This window comes from Mustela nigripes, chromosome 3 (assembly GCF_022355385.1).
Source record: "Mustela nigripes isolate SB6536 chromosome 3, MUSNIG.SB6536, whole genome shotgun sequence".
NCBI lineage: Eukaryota > Metazoa > Chordata > Mammalia > Carnivora > Mustelidae > Mustela > Mustela nigripes.
The window spans coordinates 197,706,722-197,730,213 of record NC_081559.1 but is presented as its reverse complement, the minus strand read 5'-3'; the positions used below and the strand labels follow the sequence as shown (position 1 = coordinate 197,730,213).

The following is a 23,492-nucleotide window of genomic DNA, read 5'->3' as shown; positions in this document are numbered from 1 at the left end:
GGGACTCGATCCCAGGACGCTGAGATCATGACCTGAGCCGAAGGCAGTGGCTTAACCCACTGAGCCACCCAGGCGCCCTTTGTTACATATTTCTAACTTTGATAATCTTCCCTGTCGAATGCATCTTAAAACACTTATTCTTGGGGCGCCTGGGGGCTCAGTGGGTTAAGCCGCTGCCCTCGGCTCAGGTCATCATCCCCAGGTCCTGGGATCGAGCCCCGCGTCGGGCTCTGCTCCGCAGGGAGCCTGCCTCCCCGTCTCTCTGCCTGCCTCTCTGTCTGCTGTGATCTCTGTCTGTCCAATAAATAAATAAAATCTTTAAAACACACACACACACTTATCCTTTTTTTAAAGAGAATCTTTTCTTTACGATTTTTGACTGGTTTCTTGGACAGACACAGGTCGCAAGCAGGCAGACGGGCGGGCAGACGCCTGAGCCCCGCAGCGCCCCAGACGCGCGTGTCCTTCGCGCCCAAGTGCGGGACCCGCTCCGCGCACGTGCCTGAGCCGCCCCCGAAACGCGCGTGATCGCGAGGGAACCCGAGTGTGTCCACCGGTCCGCCGACCCACTTAGCACCGGGGGCTCCGTTCGGCCCCGTGCGCCCTCCGGCCTCCATCAAGCTGCCGCGGGCTCGGATTCCGGGAACTCGGCCCCGCGTCCCACCGCCGCGGCCGACCTCGCTTCCCGCCGCTTCTCACGCCCGCCTCTTCGCGCCCAGGCCGCAGCGCGCTCTGGCCGCCGCTAGAGCGGCGCTAGAGCACCAAGTCGCCGGGCCTCCGCCGCCTAGAGCGGCGCTAGAGCACCAAGTCGCCGGGCCTCCGCCGCCTAGAGCGGCCACGCTGGCCCGGAAGTCGGGGGAGGGATTTCCGGGGCCCGGGTCGGGGCCGCGCCGCGGCGGTCCTGGGCGTTGCGCGCGGCGCGGAGCGGTCCCGGGAGGGGCGGCGCTCGCGAAGGGGAAGCCCGCACGTTGCGTCCGGCGCTGCGGCGGGTCGCCGATGCCCCCGTGGCGGGTGCCGGCCTCCGGCGGTCTAGGCAGGACGTCCCGGGCCGAGGGGCGGGCGCTGCTCGGCCGGGGCGGGGTAGGGGGCCTCGGAGGGCGCCTCCGGAGCGGGCGCGAGGGCCACCGTCGGGACGTGCCCGGGACGGCGGAGCCTGACTCGCCCTGGAGCGCGGCCGCGGGACCGCGGGGCGGCGGGGCAGGTGCGCGGTGAGTGCGGCCTGGCGCCGGCGGTTGGGGTGGAGGAGGGGCCCCGGGACTCGGGGCGAACGGCGGACTGGGCCGGGCTGCGTGCGAGGCGAGCCGGCCGCCCGGCCTGGAGGCCCCGGTGGCCCAGTCCCGTCCAGGTGGCGGCGAGGCTCGCGGGCCGGGGAGGGCTCCTTCCTCCCGCTGCGGGAGGGGCTGAGAGGGGAGCCGCGGCGGTCTTTCCCGGGGCCGGCGGCGGCTGGGGCTGCCGGTCGTCGCTGCTGAGCGCCCGGGCGAGCTCCGAGCCGGAGAATTTGCTCCCAGGCCCGCTGGCCGAGTCCGGTCCCTGAGGTCGTCGTGCTGCCTGTGCGCAGTCGCTGCGGCGCCCGCCCTTGCGCAGGGACCTTGCGTCCCGGAGTCGCAGGGGCTCCGGTCGTGAGCTCATCCGCTCGCCAGGGCTCTTTGCTGGGCAGCGGGCCGTACCCGCGGCTTCCAGGGATCGGGATGGGCACGGCGGTGTTGGCGGGCATTCTGTTCCCGCAGCTTCAGCCTGTGCCCTCCCTGGGCGCGATCCCGCGTACACCGGTGAGCAGAACAAGGTGTGAAACGAGCGTAGGTTGCTCTGGAGCTACGTGAGCACCTGGGAAGCGGAGCAGAGAAGCCGGCTGGCAGTGTTTCACCATCAGTCCTTTTTTGCCTTTGAATCTTGAGCATGTCACCCCATTCAGTGACAGCGGTAATAATTTCACGAATTTTTAAATAAAGTGAATGGATATTGTAAATGACAGACTCCCCTTGGGAGAGGGAGAGGGACGGTCCCCCCACAGAAGCAGCATCTGCTCCGGTCCGCTGCTCCGTGGCCGGCGCCTTCAGTCCGTGCTCTCCCTGCTGTGACTCTTGTCTGCGCTGTTCCCCTGAGCACCTGTGTCTGTCCTGGTACAGAAACGTGGCGGGTGCCTCACTGTCCGGCAGCCGTGGCCTCGGATAGTCTGCACCCCAGTGACCCTGCCTCTGAGTACCTTTGCCTCGTGTCCTACCTTTTTAACCAGGCATTGCCCTGGGCCTGGTTAAATGCCGGCCTGCCCCAGGGTGCGGCTCCTCCTGGCTGCCCGTTTCCAGATGGTCTCGGCCTGTCAAAGACCAGTGATTTGCTTGGACCAACCCGTGTGGTTCTTGCGATGATTGCAGAATGCCCTTCAGCAACAACCGCTAGGAAATTTTCCAAAAAATAAAGGTTTAGTACTTACAGGACCTGCAGATTAACACACCCGGGCCCACACGGTGAGGTTGCTGGTAATGACAGAGAGGTGCACTGGCCTGGATGTCTGCTTTTATTGAGGTCAAGGGCGGAGACCTGCGGTTTCGTAGGCTCCTTTTTTATTGATGAATTTAAAACCTGAGAGTGCAGGGGCACCTGGCAGTTGCTTAAATATCTGACTTCAGACCCAGTTCATGATGTCAGGGTCCTGGGATTGAGCCCTAAGTCAAGCTCCCTGCTCAGCGGTGAGTTTGCTTCTCCCTCTCCCTCTGCCCCTCCCCCACACTGGTGCACTACACTCTCTTTTCTCAAATGAGTAAGTAAGATACTTTTAAAAAATAAAGTAAAACGTAAGAGTGGAAATTTAAAGCGCAGGAGGAGAAAAATAACAAGTGGCCAGTAATCGGAATCAACCAAGATTTCAGAAACAATGGAGGCTCAGTCAGGGGAGGCGCCCTGGCTTTTTGTCTAGGCCAGTGGCTGGCACTTATTCCATCTTCGAAATGGATGCCTGTTTGCAGCAGGTGCTTCAGCATCAGAGCTTAATTCAGGCACTTGCATTACAAAAAACAGAACGACTGTCTGGGCTTATACTACATCTTACCCAGCAGGAAGGCAGAGTCCACTGTGCACTTCTGCCAGCATTTCCTTACTTGTCTTCTCCACCCTGACGAGACGGAAGGGTGATGAGAACCTGTCAGTGGTGCAGTGTGAGTAAGGAGCCACAGGGTATTGCCACAATAGGGGTGGGCCACTGAGCAGGGCATTTGCAGAGACCAGGCAGTGGGAGGGTTGGGGGAAATCACTAATTTCCTCCGTATGGGGATGCTGTCATGTATCAGTATCATGTATCCCCTCAGAAGGAGCATTTAGAGCTGGAAGTGAGCCCTGGGAATCTTCACAGGACAAGGGTGTTGACGCCTTCCTTAACTGAGGACGCTGGTGTAGGTTCAGAGTGAGCCCTGGTGTACCAACGTGAAGAGAGAGAGAAGGAGGAGCCTGGGAGGGAGCCACTGATGCAGTGGGAAGACAGCTTAGGATGGTGGAGACCTCACTGTGATGCAGCCAGGAGGGCACAACTCAGACACAGTGGTGACGCCATGTGCCCATCTGAAGCAAGGCTGCCCCTGCTGCCCAACTCCTGGAGTTGCTGCTCTGCCTTGAATGGACCTGATGGTCCACCTTCAGGAATGTCAGAAATGAGGGGTGGGCCCACCATGGGTGAGGGCTCTATGGGGCTGTTCTCCTCTCCTGGCAGCCTGGGGCCCTTCTAGGGGTGCCCATAGGACACTGTGCTCACCCTGCCCTGAGGTCAGCATCTTCCCCCTTCCCTGAGACCTAGCACCAGGTCTGCATCAGGTCTGAGGCTATGGGGATGGAAGAGACCCCTGCCTGGTAGGAGTATGGCTCCCCAGAGCGACCTCTTCTATACACTCACCTGTACCCTTGCTGGTCTCCAGGTCCCAGCCATGCCCAGCCTCAGAGCTCGATCTGAAAAGGCCGAAATGGAGCCCTCAGTTCCTGGACCATCCCCTTGGATCCCTGCAGCCCAGGCCTGTGTGAGTGATGCACCCGTTGTGACCCACGCTGGATCGGCGCTCCGTGATCCCCACTGCTTTGGCTACACTGAGCCAGGAACCACCCCCCCTCACCATCAGCAGCCAGGTACTGGGAGCAGGTTCCGCACTGGTTGCCCTTATTCTGGAGGGACTTTGGCCATGTCACCCTCTGTTTTGCCCCAGGAGGCAACCATGTCATGATTAGGGATGGGGTGTCCCATGGACTTGAGGGCCAAGGCTAGAGATCAGAGAGGAATTTGGCCTGGCCCCAGGCTCTCTCGGGGTGTGGGCAGGACACTGTGTTCCCCCACCTGGCATAGAGGGGTGTGACAACGATGGTTGCCAGCTGAGCCCTGCAGCCCAGCTACCAGGCTGGTGGTAGTCCCCTGCATTTAGGGTACAACCCTAATTCAGGCCTTGATCCTACTCCCTTCTGGCTGCATTCACACTGCCTTGCCAGTCCCATCCACTTCAGAACTGTAGAGAGGCCTTTCCTGAAGACCCCCCAACTAGCCTGCCTTTTCTGTGGACCCCTTAGCAGTGATAAGGATAGTGACTCAGTGTTAGTTTTCCTTACTGGGATTTGATGGGGGCTGTTTTACAAGGGGACACTCTTCACTACATGGGACCTATGGTCATCCTCAGGACATCTGGGCAGAATACCCCAGTCAGACTCTGTGTCCAGGGAAGGTTGGGCTGATGGCAGTGTTGGTTTGCAAACCTCATGGACTTCCCAGGTTTAACTTAAACTGGCCTCTGTATATGGAAGGGAAAGACAGACTGAAGAACAAGGCAGGCCACCCAGGCTGGTACGTGACAGTTTAATAAGCAGGGGAACTTCTTGAAGAGGCTCATCGTAGGCGGCTGTGATAGATCCCAGCACCCACCTGCCGCATCGTAAAAGTTGGTATGTGGCCTTACCCAGGGTTAATCACACATGCTGTCTAGAGGGTCACAGCATATCATCACTGTCTCGGCGCTGTGTCCTTGGGCACCTGCTGGATGCAGGGAAGGCAAGCAGAATGTACGTTCAAGGACCGGGAAGAGGATGAGGAGCCTCCGGTCACCTGCATCCAGCTCAGGAGTCCACCAGAGGTCACATCCTCTTGATGACCTCCCCCAACAGGCAGAGGTGGTACAAGGCAGTCCTGGGTATGTTGGAGCAAGAGAGTTAGGAGGTGAGAGACGTGGTGAAGTCCTAAGAAGGGGCTCTGAGAGAGAGGCCTGCTGACTGCCCCCAGGCAGAGGCGGAATGTGAACCGAGCGGCTCACAGGACGCTGGGCTGAGAATGGTGAGGGAGGACTGGCCCTATCCCAGTAAAAATGAAAAGAACAACAACAAAAACACCACCAGGCTGATGGTAACTCCTATTTAAAAAGCCACTGTGGAACGAAATGGTGGAGCACATAGTTCCAAATACCCAGTCCCCCACAAAAACATCAAAAGACAACAAAACAAAAATCAAGCAGAAAGTACCAGCACCACCTTTGTCAAGAATCTAAATCTAGAAAAGAGGTTTACAACAACCAGGTAAATGGTAAATCAGGAAAAGGCCACTTAAAAGTGGCAGGAAAGCTGTGTGGTGTTTTCACCTGCCCTTGCCCCAAACACTCCCTGGCTCAATAGCAGTTAAAGGGAGCGGCCTCTGTTCCCAGTGTGGGGAACACACTGGAATGTATGTATGTCATGGCCCCTGGCTCCAAAGGCAGCAAAGACGTTCTTAACTCAAAAATTACCGTTTGTCCTGACCTGTGTGGGGTTGGATAAAGGATTGATGCCAAGTGCTTGTCTGTTTCGCCATACTCAGAACTTGGGGCACAAAAGCCCTGGGTTCAAAAACATTGTAGGGGAACTAAAACCCCACAACTGCCTGGGACATCAGTTAATCGTACAGTCAGCCACCGAAACCCTAGGACGGAAAGCTGGGGAAGCGAGGCCATTCAAAAGCGTCCTTGTATATCAGGGGATTTAGAAAACTGCATCCATGCCCCAGACAGGATATATGCTCAGAAAAAACCTCTGAAGATCATAACTTCCTGTCTGGCTCATCTCTAAGCCAGGAAAAGCAGGAAGCTACAATAGGTACATATAGTGTTAAAGGAGTACCCCAGCACATACACTGGAGAGGTGTATTACTTTTCTTTTACTGTTAGTATTCAAGGAAATCTCTGTCAAAACACTAGCTGAATACAAGCTAAAGAAAGACCTCAGTGACCCCACGTGACAGAGTAGCTTTAGTTTGCAAAACTTAATTGGAAACTCACTAAATGAACAAATGATTGTAGCATTCAACAATCAATAACAGCAAAGCCTGGAGGAGGAGAGACTGACTTACAGTTACTGCAGTAAATATTTAAATGTCCAGTTTTTAACAAAAAATTACCACGAATACAAAGAAAAAGGAAAATAAGGACTGGCCCATTCAAAGGGAAAAAATTAATTGGCAGAAAGTGTCCCTAAAAAAGCAGATATTTGACAGACTGTAAACCAACTTTCTTAAATGTGCTCAAAGAGCTAAAAGAAACCAGGAAAACATTGTACAAACAAAATGAGAATATTAAGAGATTTTAAACTTAAACAATTATAAATATATAATTTATACTATATAATTACAGATTTGAACTAGAACAGGGCTCCTGGGTGGCTCAGTTGACTAACCGTCTGCCGTCAGCTCGGGCCATGATCTTGGGGTCCTGGGATCGAGTCCCACATCAGGCTCCCTGCTCAGTGGGGGGGTGTCTTTCTCCCTCTCCCTTCCTCACCCCCAACTTGTGCTTTCTCTCTTTCTCAGCTAATAAAATCTTTTTTTTTTAAAGAACTATATGCAAATTCTAGAGTTGAAAGGTGTAATAATTGTAATGAATTCACTAGAGGGATACAACAGCTGCTTTGAGCAGGCATATTTGAAGATAGAACAATTGAAATTATTCTGTCTCAGAAGCAGGAAGAATAAAGGTTAAAGAAAAGTGAACAGGGTTTAACAGACCTGTGGGATAGCATCACTCAAACCAAGATATACAGAAGAGAGAGAGAGAGAAAGAGGTAGAAAGAATATTTGAAGAAACAATGGCCCAAACATCTTAAATTTGATAAAAAGACATGTATCTATACTCTACACAAAAAGCTTAACTCCAACTAGAATAAATTCAAAGAGATTCACATCAAGACTCATTATAATCAAATTGTCAAAGACAGACTCTCGAAAACAAAAAGAAGCACCCCATCTCATATAAGGGTCCTGAATTAGATTAGCAGCCAGTTTCTCATCAGAACCCATGGAGTCCAGAAGGCAGTGGGATGACAGAGTGCTGTGAGAGAAAAAACTGTCAGCCAAGAATTCTTTATTTGGCAAAATTACCCGTCAAAATGATGTTCCCAGATATTTTGAGATAAATAAAAGCTCAGGATTTTTTTTTTAAGATTTTTTTTTATTTGACAGAGAGGGAGAACATGTGCACAAGCAGGGTGGGGGCAGAGGGAGAGGGAGAAGCAGACTCCCTGCTGAACAGGGAGCCTGAGATCATGACCTTAGGCAGAGGAAGATGATTAACTGACTGATCCACCCAGGTGCCCCTAAGGACATTTATTACCACTCTTTCCATTTATTACCATTATTACTGCCCTTTTTAGAAATGCTAAAGTCCTGCAGGTTAAGATGAAGGGACACTAGGTAGGAACTGAAAGCCATATAAACGAATAAAAGTCTCTAGTAACGGGTAACTGCATTGTTAACTGTGAAAGCTAGTAATACTGTGTTTTTGGTTTATAACTCCGCTTTTTATTTCCTAAATGATTTAAAAGACAAATTCATAAAAATAATTAAAAATTATGTCATAACATATGAAGATACATTTGTGACAACATGAAGTGGGGAACAGAGGTGTGTGAGAGCAATATTTTTTTATGCTGTTTTGGCTAAGTTGTTATCAGTTCAAACTCGAAGGTTTCATTCTGTGGTTGTAATGTATAGCGTGGTGACTGGAGCTAACAATGCTATACTATATGTTTGAAAATTGCTAAGAAAGTAGAACTTAAAAGTTCCTACCATCAAAAGAAGGGGGTATCTTGCTGATTGAGTTGTTAGAACATACCACTCTTGGTCTTGGGGTCATGAGTTGAGCTCCATGTTGGGTGTAGACATTACTGAAAAAAAAAAAGAAAAGACTATATAAGGTGATGAGTGTGTTAACTAACCTTATGATGGTAATCATTTCACAATGTATATTGTTTTAGGGTATTAGGATGTTAATTGTAATCCCCATTATATTTTAAGAAAATATCTTTAAAATATCCATGAAAGGAAGAAAGAAGAAAATCAAGATGGTACCCTACAAAAAATAACATAAAAGAAGACATTATTAAAGTAAATGAGGGGGGCACCTGGGTGGCTCAGTGGGTTGAGCCTCTGCCTTCGGCTCAGGTCATGCTCTCAGGGTCCTGGGATCGAGCCCCACATTGGGCTCTCTGCTTGGCAGGGAGCCTGCTTCCCCCTCTCTCTCTGCCTGCCTTTCTGCCTGCTTGTGATCTCTGTCTGTCAAATAAATAAATAAATAAAGTCTTTAAAAAAAAAAAGTAAATGAGGGACAAAAATGGTAAAAGATACCAAAAACTAGTAGCAAAATGAAGTAAATCCTTCCTTACCAATTATTAATTATAAAAGGTTTAAACTCTCCAAAGGCAGACATTAACACAGTGGGTAAAAAAGCACCGTCCAACTATATACTGTCTCCAGAGGCTTACTTTAGATCCAAAGACACAAATAAGCTTAAAAGTAAAAGGTGATAAAATATACCACCTGCAAATAAATAGTAACCAAAAGAGCTGGGGCGACTCTACTGTAACACCAGAAAAAATAAATGAGGTAGAAACTGTAATGAGAAAAGAAGTACATTATGTGTGGGTAAAAGAATTCAGCAAGAGGGTATAAGCTACAAACATCTACATGCCAAAAGAGAACCCCAAAATATATGGAACACTGGGGTACCTGGGTGGCTCAGTGGGTTCAGCTTCTGCCTTCGGCTCAGGTCATGATCCCAGGGTCCTGGGATCGAGCCCCACATCAGGCGCTCTGCTCTGCAGGGAGCCTGCTTCCTCCTCTCTCTCTGCTTGCCTCTCTGCCTACTTGTGATCTCTGTCAGATAAAAAAAAAAAAAAAAATCTTTAAAAAAAAAATATATATATATGGAACACATAGACATTTGAAGGGAGGAGTAAATAATTACACAGTAATACTTGGAGACTTCAGTACCTCACTTCTAAAAATGGATAGAACATCTCAACAGAAGATCAGTAATGAAATTGAGAACTTGGACAAAAGTAAATAATCAATTAGATCTCATAGGTGTGTACATACATACACTTCCTCAAAGAAGCACATAGTCTTTTCAGGTGTACCTAGTCATTCTCCAAAATAGACCTTATGTTAAGCCACAAAACAAATCTTCATAATAAAAACAGCTGAAATTGTGTAACTTATTATCTCTAATCAATAACAGCAGGAAAATTGAAAATTTTACAAATACATAGAAATAAAACAATATATTCTTAATCCGTGAGTCAGGAAAAAATTAAAAGGGTAATTAGAAAACACCTGCAGACAAATGACAAAATACGCCACGAGGCCTGTGCCAGAAGGTAAAAGGAAGAAAGATCTGGGGTGCTCAGGTGGCTCAGTTGTTAGGCTTCTGCCTTCAGCTCAGGTCAGGATCCCAGGGTCCTGGGATCGAACCCCGCATCGGGCTCCCTGCTCAGCGGGAAGCTTGCTTCTCCCTCTCCCACTCGCCCTGATTGTGTTCCCTCTCTTGCTGTGTCTCTCTCTGTCAAATAAATAAAATCTTTTAAAAAAAGAGAAAAAAAGCAGGGCACCTGGGTGACTCAGTGGGTTAAGCCTCTGCCTTCAGCTCAGGTCATGATCTTGGGATCCTGGGATCGAGCTCCGCATTGGGCTCTCTGCTCTCTGCTCAGCGGGGAGCCTGATTCCCCCTCTCCCTCTGCCTGCCTCTCTGCCTACTTGTGATCTCTCTCTCTCTCTCTCTCTCTCTGTCAAATAAATAAAATATTTTTAAAAAATAAAAGGAAGAAAGATCTTAAGTCAGTAACCTAACTTTACGTCTAACTTAAGGAAGTATGAAAAGAAGAGTCAACTAAACCCAAAGCTGCCAGAAGGAAGGAAATAATAAACATTAGAAAAGATTTAAATAGAAAACATTAGAGAATTAACAAAATCAAAAGTTGGTTTTTTGAAAAGATTAAAATTGACAAACCTTTGGTGTGCCTGGGTGGCTCAGTGGGTTAAGCCTTTGCCCTCGGCTCAGGTCTTGGTCCTAGGGTCCTGGGATCAAGCCCCGCATCAGGCCCTGCTTCCCCCTCTCTCTCTGCCTGTTGCTCTGTCTGCTTGTGATCTCTTTCTCTCTGTCAAATAAATAAATAAAATATGTTTTTAAACATAGACAAACCTTTGAAGACACAAATAACAAAAATCAGAAGTGGACATTACTACCTATCCTTAAAAAAGTGAACAGGAGTATAAGAGAAGACTGTTAACAGTTGTGTACTGACAGATTAGATAAACTACATGAAAGAGAAATTCCTAAAGACAGACAAAAAAATTACCAAAGTGACTCAAGAATGAAGTATTATGGGACACTTGGGTGGCTCAGTGGTTTAAGCCTCTGCTTTTGGCTCAGGTCATGATCTCGGGTCCTGGGATTGAGCCCCCACATCGGGCTCCCTGCTCAGCGGGGAGCCTGCTTCCCCCTCTCTCTCTCTGCCTGCCTCTCTGCCTACTTGTGATCTCTATCTGTCAAATGAATAAATCTTAAAAAAAAAAAAAGACAAAGTATTGTACCCCATAGATGTAACCCAGGAATACCAAGGTAGTTCAAGGTATCAACCAATCTGTGTCATTTACCATATAATAGAATGAAGGAGGAAAATGATAATCATCTCAATTGATGCAGAAAAGTATTTGACAAAATCAAACACCCTTTGTGATTTAAAAAAAGAGAGAAAGAAAAACATGGAAAACTCAAGGGAACCTCCTTAACATAATAAAGGGCATTCATAAAGAACCCACAGCTAGCATTATACACAATAGTGAAAGATTAAAGTCTTTTCCCCTAGCGATGAGGAAAGTATGCCCGTCTTACTACTGCTATCCAACACTGCACTGGAAGTTTAACCAGAGCACTCAGGAAAGAAGAAGAAATAAGACATTCAAAGTGAGAAGGAAGATGGAAAACAATCTCTGTTTGCATAAGACGTGATCCCATATATAGAATATCCAGTAGAATCCACTAAAAAGGTATAAGAAGTAATAAATGAATTCAGCCAAGTTTCAGGGTACAAGTCAAGACACAAAATCAATTGTTTCTATATACCACAATGACCAATCTGAAAAGGAAATTAAGAAAACTTCATTTAAATATCATCAAAGGGAAAAATAGGGGCACCTGGATGGCTCAGTTGGTTAGGCGTCTGCCTTCGGCTGAGGTCATGATCTCAGGGTCCTAGGACCAAGCCCCAAGTCAGGCTCCCTCATCAGCGGGATGTCTGCTGCTCCCTTTCCCTCTGTCCCACCCCCATATCTCCTCTCATTCTCTCTCAAATAAATAAAATCTTTTTAAAAAGAAAAAACCTACAAATAAATTTAACCAAGGAAGTGAAATACTTGTTTCCTGAGAATTGCAAAGCCTTGATAAAAGAAATTAACAAATACATAAATAGACATTGAGTCCATGGACTGAACTTAATTGGGTTACAGTATCTGTGCTATCCAGAGCAATCTGCAAATTCAATACAAACCATATCAAAATTCCAACAGCTTTTTTTGCAGGAATTGAAAAGCCCTCAGATTTATACAGAATTACAAAAGGCCCCGAACAGTTAAAGCTTGAAAAGGAAAAACAAGAGAACTCATACTCACCAGTTTCAGAAATTACTACAAAGTTTTAATAATCAAAACAATTTGGTACTGACATAAAGCTGTACACACAGATCAATGGAATAGAATTGAGAGTCTAGAAATAAACCCAGACATCTGTGACAAATTGATCTGAAAATTGAAGTCAAGACTATTCAGCAGGAAAAGATAATTTTTCAACAGGTGATGCTGGGACAAGTGGATATCCACATGCAAAAGAATAAACTGGGACCCCTACTTCACACCATATACAGAAAACAATTCAGAATGACCCAACAACCTAAATAAAGAGCTGAAATCATAAAAGTCTTACAACAGGGATAAATTTTCATAACATTGGGTTTGGCAGTGGATTCTTAGTTCTGACACCAAAAGCATTAGAAATAAGAGGAAAAAATAGGTAAGATGGACTTTATCACAGTTAAAAACTTTTGGGTATCAAAGGATTTTATCAAGAAAGTAAAAAGACATCCTACAGAATGGGAAAAAGCCTTAGCAAATTGTATTTCTGGTAAGAGTCTAGCATTCAGAATATATAAAGAACCCTTAAAAACCAACAATAAAAAGACAACCCAATTTAAGATGGCCAAAGAACTTAAATAAATGCTTTTTGAGGGTGCCTGGGTGGCTCAGTGGGTTAAGCCGCTGCCTCCGGCTCAGGTCATGATCTCAGGGTCCTGGGATCGAGTCCCGCATCAGGCTCTCTGCTCAGCAGAGAGCCTGCTTCCTCCTCTCTCTCTCTGCCTGCCTCTCCACCTACTTGTGATCTCTCTCTGTCAAATAAGTAAAATAAATAAATAAATAAAATCTTTTAAAAAATGCTTTTTGAAAGAAAATATGCAAATGGCCAACAAGTACATGAAAAGATGCTTAAATTCATTAGTCATTTGAGAAATGCAAATCAAAACCACAAGGAGATAACCACACCCACTGAAGTGGCTGTAATGCTTCAGTATGTCACAAGTGTTGTCAAGGGTGTAGACAAATTGAAACTCTCATACATTGCTGGTGGGAATGTGAAGTGGTCCAGCCACTGTGTAATAAAATTTGGCCATTCCTCAAAAGTTTAAACATACCATTGCCATAGGACCCAGCAGTGCTAGATAAATATGTGAAGAGTTGAAGACAGATACTCAAACATGGACCTATACATCGTGATCATAAAAGCACTACTCACAGTGCCAAAAGAAAACAGCCTAGATGTCCATCAGTGGAAAATACAGTATATCCATACAATGGAATATTACTCAGACCAAAAAAAGGGGGAGCATGAAGCGGTGATAGATGCTACAATGTGGCTGAACTTGGAAAAACATTAGTGAAAGTGAAAGAACCACACCTAAAAGTTCCATGTGATATGATTCCGTTTATATGAGATATCAGGAATAGATAAATGGAGAGTGCAGATTGCCAAGAGTCCAGGAGGAGAGATGCAAACTGATGAGTTAAGAGGCTAGTTTGCAGTGATGGCACTGTTTTGGAATTAGATAGAGGTGTCATGGCACAACATTGTGAATGTAGTAAATGCCACTTCAATGCTTTAAACAATTTTGTTTGTAAATCTTGCCTCTGTAAATAAAGTAAGTGTAAACCCACTCAGGAGACAGAAGACTAGTGGGGCCTCCACCTGAGCTTGTGCTGACACTTGGGCCTCGGTGCTGCGGGTGGCTGGGTTAGGTGCCAGGTCAGATGACTGCTGTGCCTCCCGAAGCAGCCAGTGCACCACAGGCCCGCGTGGCACTCCCATGAGCATGGCTTTGACCTGGGTTCTTACCTAAACTGTTTCCCATAAACCCAGAAGCCATTAATCATAAAGGTCTGCAGTGACTGCTTTCTCTCAGGAAATACTAAGGGATTTGTTGTGTTCTAGATGGACTCAGAATCCTCTCTCTTTTCTGCAGTGGGGACCAGTCATGGGGGCAGTGAGGATGGTGCAAGAAGCTCCATTTGTTTTCAAATCTTTCTTTGCCCTTAAACCCAGTTTTTGCTGTTTTAAAAGATTTTATTTTTAAGTAATCTCTGCACCAACATGGGCAACATGGAGCCCAAATCTACAACCCCAGGATCAAGAGTCACATGCTCCACTGACGGAGCCAGCCAGGCACCTCCCATTAAACCCAACTGTGTGTGTGTGTGTGTGTGTGTGTGTGTGTGTGTGTGTGAGAGAGAGAGAGAGAAGGGAAACCACATTTCCAATTTTACATTTCCTTTCAAAAGAGAAACTTTCATCATTGTTCCAACGGTTGTAAAGTTGCAGAGAACTACATCATATTTAATAAATCTAAAGTGACCTCTCACCATCCTCACCCACAGGTTCCAGGTCAGCAGTGGCGTGGGACTGAAAACCAGTCATTGCCACCATCTCCTGAGCCACACTAGTGATTTTATTTTAGGGTCAGCAGACTGTGGCCCACAGGCCAGATCCAGCTAACCAGGGATTGGTTGGGGGGTTTTGTTGGTTTTTTGTTTAACGGCCTGCAAACAAAGAATGGTTTGAGGTTTTTCCAGGGTTGTAACAAAGCAGACCATATAACCAATACCATACAGCCACAAAGCCTAAAATGGGTACCCTGTGACCAATTATGGGAACGCTCCATTGACTCCTATGTGTTATTCCCTTCTGGCCCCTACTCCATATCCAGCCAGAGGCAGGTGCGAGGATCCCTGGGTCAGTTGCTGCAGGCTCTGGGGGGCATGGTGGTCTTTGGACCAACCTGTGCAGACCGTTGTTTCCCTTAGCAACCTCCCTGTCCCTGCAGCCCTCAGTGAGCCCTCCCCCCATTACTCCTAGGAGCCTAGCCTTATGTGGACATTTCCTAGACACCCCCAGGCCCAGGGCTTCTGAGCTGGGGAGCTCTGAGACTCAGAAGAACATGGTCAGCCCGTGTGCAGCACGTGATGATAGGCCTTTCTGAGGGTCAGCAGGAGGGTAAAGCACAGCACCTGTGTGGCTGAATTCATAGGAGAGAGTCTGACACAAACTCCATGCAGGGGGCACGGAGTGTGCAGGGGCTTCCAGATGTGTGGGCATGGCAGGCAGACAGGCTGAGTGTGTAACCAGGCCAGGTCTGCATTGAGGTCATTCTGGTGGCTCCAGAGGGAGTAGAAGTGTCCAGATGAGGCAGGGACACAGAATGCTGTTAGATCCTAGACCTTCCAGATGGGACGATGCAGTGTCAGCCTGAACTGAGGGGCCATTCAGAGGGCAGTGAGCCCAACGAAGTATGGGGAAGGGTGTCCACCCACCTACTCAGCACCACTGACTGTGGCCAGATGAGGGGTCGCTCCAGTCCTGGGATATGGGGCCCTGTCAGGGAGCGATCAGGGAGCCCTGTACAGAAGTAGTGGAGGGGCAATGATCAGAGATTGTCTCCAGTGAATCATGTTTGCACAGACACCGCGCAGAAGTGAAGGAGGAGGTGGTGCAGTCACTTCAGCATCCGACTCTTAATTGTGGCTCAGATCATGGTCCAGCTCCATGCAGAGTCTGCTTAAGTTTCTCCCTCTCCCCCTTCCTCATGCTCATTCTCTCTCTTTCTCTCTAAAATGAACAAATCTTTAAAAAAAAAAAAAAAGTGAAGGAGCATGAGAACCATCTGGGGAGTGCTCCGAGCACGGCAGATCCTAAGGTGAATGTATCCATCCTGCTCCGGGAACAAGAGCAGCAGTGAGGGTGAGTTAAGAAAGGGCCTGGGAGAATGTTGGAGTGCTCTGATGTTACGGGGATGTCTGTGGGCAGCAGGGGAGGGTGGAAGGCCAGGTAAGCTAGTCAACATCCAGGCAGGAAAAGACAGCCACAGAGTGGTCCGGGTGTTTGATTGAAACAGAGACTTAAGATCTGCGCTCAGCTGGGTGATCCAGGGGAGTGAGGGTTTCCTTGTTCCTTCAGATGTGAGGGAGAGAAGAAGGGAGGTGACAGAGCCCTTGTGATGGCTGAGGAACCTTGTGCACATTTCTGCCACCAGAATGGTGGGCACGGCAGCTTTACCATTGTAAAGTTGCACAAAGTTGTCCAGCTACGACTGTCAGAATTGCAGGTTTGGTAGGACAGTGCACAGTCTCTGAAGCCGCCTCTGTGGAACAGGACAGAATCTGGTGTTTTAGGTAAGTCCCCACTGCCATGCAATCAGAAGTACCCTGCTTCTCTGAAAGGAACAGTCCCTTTCTGCACCTGCCAGCAGAGAGCGCACCTGTCCCTACTGGTGACTCCTGAAGCAAGGTCTGAATGCTGTTAGTTGGTGCTAAAAAAAATACCGGCCCAAGAAACACTGTGGGAAAGACAAAAGAGTTACAGTGAGTAACAGTATAGCATGAGGTGTAGACTTGCTGATGATCTGCAGTGGGAGAGGGAGACAGAGATGCCCCGTTGAGGGGCATCTGGAGTTGTACTTAAAGCAGTAGGGAGCTGCAGGTGATTTCCTGAGATGTGGGTCATGGGGGTGAGCGTCAGTCTTGTAGGTTGAAGGGCCCTGCTGCCTCATCCCCTCAGAGCCGTCCCAGCCCCCTCTCTCGTCCCCTTGAGAGATTTGGGACTGCCACTCCCAGTGGGTCACACATTCCCGGATGTGTCATCAGTATTTTCCTGTTCCCCTCCAAGTGGCTTTGTTTGTCATTTCAGATTGGGACACCAGCACTAAGGGCAAGGAATTTCTTCAGAAGAAAGAAGTTTCTGAGGATTTGGAATCACAAGTGGAAATATCAGAAAACTATACCAGTGATTTTTCCCAGGCGCCTGAGCTTGGAGAATTCTGTGATGATGTAATGGAGGGAGATTGGGGAATTCCTGACAGACAGGTGAAGTCACTCTACCATGAGGGAGGCTTCACACCAGTGGCAGTGCTCCTTAGGAGCCCCTTAGAAAAAGAGCTGGGCTGTGATGACTTTGTAAGAAGCCTCAGTCTGAGCCCAAACCCAACAGTGTCTCAGGGAATTCCTACAGAAGAGACGCCACATCTGTATGACATGTGTGGCCACAGCTTCCAGCACAGTATGGACTTAAGTAGCCATGAGGGCCTTCACATAGCCGAAAGCCCACTCATTTGCAGTGATTGTGGGAAAACCTTCAGGGGAAACCCTGATCTTATTCAGCATCAGATAACCCATACTGGACAGAAATCCTTCATATGCAGTGAATGTGGAAAATCCTTCAGCCAGAACTCATTTCTTAAAAATCATCAAAGGTCTCATGTGAGTGAAAAACCCTATCAGTGCAGTGAGTGCAGGAAAACCTTCAGTGTGCACTCACACCTCATTAGGCATCAGATTAACCACAGTGGAGAGAAGCCTTATGTATGCAGTGATTGTGGAAAAGGCTTCAGCCAGAACTCAAGCCTTCAAAAGCACCAGAAGTCTCACATGAGTGAGAAGCCCTATGAATGCAGTGAGTGTGGGAAGGCTTTTCGGCGGAGCTCAAACCTCATCCAGCATCAAAGAATTCATTCTGGAGAGAAGCCGTACGTGTGCAACGAATGCGGGAAGGCCTTTAGGCGGAGCTCAAATCTCATTAAGCACCACAGGATTCACACAGGTGAGAAACCTTTTCAGTGTAATGAGTGTGGGAAAGCATTCAGCCAGAGCTCACACCTGAGGAAGCATCAGAGGGTTCACACTGGAGAGAGACCTTATGAGTGTAGTGAGTGTGGCAAACCATTCAGCCGGGTTTCCAACCTCATTAAGCATCACAGGGTTCACACTGGAGAGAAACCTTATAAGTGCAGTGAGTGCGGGAAGGCCTTCAGTCAGAGTTCAAGCCTCATTCAGCATCGGAGAATTCACACTGGAGAAAAGCCTCATGTATGTAATGTGTGTGGAAAAGCCTTTAGTTACAGCTCGGTGCTCAGAAAGCACCAGATAATCCACACAGGGGAGAAGCCGTACGAATGTAGCATCTGTGGGAAGGCCTTCAGTCACAGCTCAGCCCTCATTCAGCATCAGGGTGTACACACGGGTGACAAGCCCTATGAGTGTCGCGAATGTGGAAAAACATTTGGCCGGAGCTCCAACCTCATCCTTCACCAGCGAGTTCACACTGGAGAGAAACCCTACGAATGTACCGAATGTGGAAAAACCTTCAGCCAGAGTTCAACTCTGATTCAGCATCAGAGAATCCATAATGGATTGAAACCCCATGAATGTAACCAGTGTGGTAAAGCCTTCAACCGAAGCTCAAACCTCATACACCACCAGAAAGTTCACACTGGAGAGAAGCCATACACGTGTGTCGAATGTGGTAAGGGCTTCAGCCAGAGTTCACACCTTATTCAGCATCAGATAATCCACACTGGTGAAAGGCCATATAAGTGCAGTGAGTGTGGGAAGGCCTTCAGTCAGCGTTCAGTTCTGATCCAGCACCAGAGGATCCACACTGGTGTGAAGCCCTATGACTGCTCTGCTTGTGGGAAAGCATTCAGCCAGCGGTCCAAGTTGGTCAAACACCAGCTGATCCACACCAGGGAATGAAACAGCTCCATTCCCAACTCCTCTGCCCATGTCCCAGCTTCACCCTCCCCCCAGACTTGAAGCCAGGTGCACTTGCTGTCCTCTACCCCCACATCCCACTGTCCACAAAGCCCAGACCCTCCTTCCCCTGCCAGCACTCCTGCTTCCTGTGACCTCTTGTTTCTTGTTTGTTTTGCTTGTACATTTTGTTATCAGACTGCCACAATTGTTAGGAGGGGAAAGGTGATAGAAGCGTCATATTCACAAATAGAGTTTATTACTATAATCAAACAGAACCAAAAAAGTAAACTAACGTTTGGTTTTAAATAACATAGGAATGCTTTTCTTTGGTAATTAGAGTGAACTCTTTGTCTATGGTTATAATTGATAGTCTTCTTACATAAAATCAGGTCAAGAGTTTCTCTGCTCTGACTACAGTCATCCTCCCCCAGAAGTGGTGTGCAGTCATTACAAGTTCCTCACCCTTTCTTGTCCCTCCTGTGCAGTCACTAGATGCAAGATTCCTTCTGCCTTTCCTTTGTGCAGGATCTGAGGTCATGCTTTCTTACAGTCAAACTCAGGGCTGCTGTGCAGTTATGCAAGCAGCTGTTTACCACCCTCTGTCCCTGTGCCTTATGATCCTGGCCATTGGCCCCACAGAGCCCTGCCCTCTCCATGTCCTTCCTATTCTCACAAGCTCCCAGGCTCAGTTTTCTCCCATTCCCCCTCATCTCCAGTTATGGAGCACCTGTGTCTGCCCCTAGTAGGTGGGGACTGACCTCTCCTTAGTCCCCAAAGCTATGCCCTTCTCAGTGATCAGTGGGAGTTGTCCCAGAAGCAAAACATCTGCCACCAGAGAGGACCTTGATGCCAGCCAGACCATCCCAACTTGGAGGTATCCAAGGGTAGGTGGACAGAGAGGCACCTCCTGTGTTTTTCCAGGAGGAAAGGCATAACAGACAGATGTAGTCAGGTTTGCAGTTAGGGTAGGAAGGTAGGGGCTTGGCTTTTGTGCTTTCAAGAAAGTAGAGGCAGAGCCATCAGTTGCAAATGAGGGAGAGATTTGAAGAGGGAAGTGTGGGAGAGTTGGTTCAAGGGTGCACAGGTCAGGCTTGGGCTACAATGGGCTGCCTACCCTTAGAAGCCATCAGAGGAGTGCATCACTGCTCATCTCCTCCCCTCCACTTCAGCCCCACCTTCCCAAGGAAACACCCTAGACAAGAAGTGCCACATTTGCAGTTTTACTGACACCGTTCCTCTGCTAACCCGCCAAGTCACTTGCTCATCTTTCCACCCCATGGAGACCTCCATCTGTTCACCCTCATGCTTCCTCATGCTCAGGCAACCCTCTCTGGCTTCACTTTCCCCCTTGTCCAGCCTGGACTCCATCCTTTTTTCCAGTAAATACATGGGGGATGCTTACTACATGCCGTTTGCTGGGGACATGGGAAACCAGACAGAAAAATGCCTGTCCTTGAAGACTTCACATTCCAGTGGGTAGAGAAAATGCCTGGATGATTATGATTATCATGAGGCGAAAGGAAAGCAGGAAATGGGGTCTGGGTGTTTTGAGGGGTTCTGCTTTAAATAGCTGACCAAGATAACTTGAAGCAAATGAGAGAAGGGCCAGTGAAGATGGTGGGTGGGGTGTGACTGCAAGAATAGCTGATCTTGTTGGGAAGCCAGAATTGGGTGGTAAATTAGGAATTCGCAGATGTGACCTCCTGAAGAAGGCACAAGCCACCAGGTAGCTCCCTCAGCATCCAAGCTCCCACTTTGGGAAAATGAAAACCCTGGGGTCTTTGTCATTGAAGACACAGTCTCAGTACAGTCACATGAAGAAATTAAATTCGCAAGATTTATTACACGCAGATCCCGGAAGCAAGGGGGCACAACGACCCAGGAGAAGTGCAGTCCACGATCCCAGGTCATGGTGGTGCTTAGGGTGGAAATCACTAACTAAAGTTGCAATCCCGGTGTCCACACTCTGGGTGTGTGTAGGGTTAGCATACAGTAAAATGGGCAGGAACTGGGAAAAACAAGAATTTACCTCATCATGCCTGTACAGAGGCCCTGAGCAGAAGCAGGCCTAGAGTGTTCAAGAATCGAAACAGGTCAGTATGGCTAGGAGCTGGGTGAGCAGAGGGAGAAGCAGATGGTGTGGGAGGTAATGGGCCCTAACACGAAAGGCCTTATGGCCATGACAAGGACTTTGGCTTTTATGCTGGGTGAAATGGGAGATGCTGAAGGCTTTTGGCGACATTTTTAACAAGGTCATTGCTGTGTGAAGAGGCTCTAGTGGCAAGCATGTCCTCTGTGTTGCTCCCTCCACAACTCCTTTTGCCCCTTTTCTTGCCCACACTGTTGGCACACGCCCTGGGGCTGACGCATAGCTGTGGGAGGCCAGAGTCTAGACACTCCTCCTAGACACTAGGAGGAGTGAATGTCAAACTCCATGGGACCCTTGTCCCTATCCAGTGACTGGGCAAAATTGACCAAAATTTAGGGGCCTGCTCTCTTCAGCCTGAGGAATTTTAATTTTAGAATATCATGTTTCCAAAGAATGTCTGGAAAGCAAATTGTCAACTCCAATTTCTTTTGACTTTCATGATGTCCTTGGAAATGTTCTTGGGCAACAAGTCTTAGAAGCCTTGGTGCCAGCAGATTTCAAACCCTGCCGGATAGGGGGTGTGATGGGTGTGTTGCTACCTCATTTCCAGCCACAAGCAAAATTCCAGGCCAATGCCCTTCCATTGCCCCTCAAGCCACTTTGGATCTTCCCTGGGATCCCTCCCCTGCTGACCTCAGGTATCCAAGTAATAAACCTCATGCCTTTGTGGCATGTGTGGCATTGTCAGTCTTGACCTCTGAACCAAATTGGGGTGGTGGGGCATCCCCCTGCAGGTAATGAATGGTAAGGATTGGAGTTGGCACTGTGAGCGAGATGTCTAGACGATGGCACCCCAGGGTTCCTCCCACTCTTGCTTTGGTTCACTATCCTGGCCATCATCTGCAAGCCAGTGTGCACTCAGCCATGCCACACGTGCTGCATGCTGCACTGCAAACAGAGACTTTGTTTGCATTTACAGATGTAGCTGTCTTAAATCACTTGATACCTACTTGATGTTTAGAGACAGCAGTGTGGGATTGGAGCCCTGCTTAAAGTGGCCCGGAGTTGTGTGTCTGATCCCAGACCTACCTGCACACGAGACCAAGGCTGCAGCTGATTCTGTCTCAGGGGAGAGACCATACCCTATGTGAGATCTGTGTCCACCACTCAGAAGGAGCACATTTGCAAGGAGGCATTAGCTGACATGCCAAGTCAGGCCCACACTCCAGAGAGCAGATGCTCACTAGAACCCTTGAATATGGCCACCACCACAACAAGGATCCTGATCCTCTGGGTTCTAGGGAAGAACACCCCCAGCACAGCCAAGAGATTAATTCAAACCAAATTAAGCCTGTAAAGCAACCACTGCTATTGGAAGGCCTTCCAACTGCTAAGGCCACCTTGGTACAGTATAAAGCCAAACCTGGGCTCTCTGGTATATTCCACCTGCAGAAGGGGCAGCTTTCCTGTCCCCAGTCCCTACCAGATGCCAGGATGTTGGAAGGCAGCCCCCTCGGACCCTTTGACTACCTAGGGAGCCTCTTGAGATGAACTAAGTGAAAAGCAGTGGTGATTCACAGACTATACAAGCAGCACTGCCAATCATCACAGGTGATGGGGTTCAGTGGGGAGCTTCTGTTCCTCATTTCTTAATCAGGACATCCCTAATAACCAGATCCAAACACCAGCACAATTCGCCACATTCCAGGCAATTATCTTAGCCCTGGATGGTCTGGCTAATGAATGGCCCCATCTGTACATCTTTACGAACTCTTGTGCCATTGCCTAAGAGTTGCCCCTTTTAGGGCAAAGAACTCTCAGAATCTTGCCTCACAGGTAGATGTCCCCAAAATACCAATCAAGGTCATAGTTCTCCCAACCCATACATAGACCACAGTACAAGGGTCTCACCAGGACCCCCTCATCCCCTCTAGTAGCTGAGGCACTCTTGTCACTTCTCAGAAACACAATGCTGAGCTCTTGAAGAAGGATTCGGTGGGATTTTCATCTTCCTTGCTACCTTCAGGCTGCAGGTTGCAAGAGTGCTGGATAGCTTATTTAAACAAGCACTAATTCAATTAAATATGGTGTGTTTCAGTCATCAAATACCAGAAATGAGTTATAATGAATGATCTGGTTCCATTTTATGATGCTTGCTGACAGCTTTGGAACCTCACCCCCCTTATTCTCCATGCCCACATCTGGACAAGCTGATAAGAAGGCTGGGGGCTCCCTCCTTTGACGCCAGCAGAAGATTCAAACCACACAGGACTTCGCGTATGCTTGGCAATCCTCCCACCCACCATACCACTGACCACATAAAGCCCTTAAATCAGTAGCCCTTTCTCGCCTCTCCTCTCAAGCCATTTCAGACAGTGAGAGGCCTTCCCTACTCTCCTCAGAGACTTCCATTAGGTAAGTAACAAAACTTTCCATGCCTTCAGAAAGAAAGAAAGAGGAAAAAAACAAAAAATTAAGCACTCTTTGGCCCCCATACCTTCCAGTCAGCTCTTTGGTTTATGGACATCAATAAATCCGTCTGTGTTGTGACTTCTCTGAAAGTTCCCTTCAATTTCCTGGGTTTTTTAAAGAATGAATTTATTTATGTATTTATTTATTTGAGAGAGAGCACACAATCAAGGGGAGAGGCAGAAGGAGAGTAAGAAGCAGACTCCCCACTGAGCAGGGAGTTTCATGAAGGACTGGATCCCAGGACCCTGGAATCGTGACCTGAGCTGAAGACAGACACCTAACTGACTGAGCCAGCCAGGGGTTCCCCTCAACTTCCTAAACTAAAACCTGGTTGCCCCTGATCACACAGGTCATCTGAAACCTGCCTCTCCCATGTACCACTGGAACTGGAGATTGGGAGGACGTTCACTGGAACTGGAGATTGGGAGGACGTTCTCCTTGCTTTTTATTTGCACTCCCAGACATTATTCCTCTCTTCAACCAACAACCCCAGTTCCTTTAAGGACAACATAGAAGCAGCCCTAAATGCTGGTAGCTGGCCTGGTACAA

At 48.2% G+C, this 23,492-nt stretch overlaps 1 protein-coding gene across 3 annotated transcripts; it reads left to right on the top strand.

Moving 5' to 3' along the window:
* The first annotated feature begins 880 nt into the window (after positions 1-880).
* On the top strand, positions 881-23,021 carry ZNF16 (zinc finger protein 16). 3 transcript variants are annotated; one of them, XM_059395461.1, is made up of 3 exons: positions 881-1,201; positions 3,903-4,107; positions 16,542-23,021. In XM_059395461.1, exons 2-3 carry the CDS (start codon positions 3,912-3,914, stop codon positions 18,380-18,382), a joined length of 2,037 nt encoding a protein of 678 aa, XP_059251444.1. In that variant the 5' UTR covers positions 881-1,201; positions 3,903-3,911; the 3' UTR covers positions 18,383-23,021. The 3 variants fall into 3 exon arrangements, with proteins under 3 accessions (XP_059251444.1, XP_059251442.1, XP_059251445.1); XM_059395459.1 differs by having other exon boundaries at positions 881-1,208; XM_059395462.1 differs by lacking the exon at positions 881-1,201 and adding an exon at positions 15,500-15,596 and having other exon boundaries at positions 4,018-4,107.
* Positions 23,022-23,492: the final 471 nt, after the last annotated feature.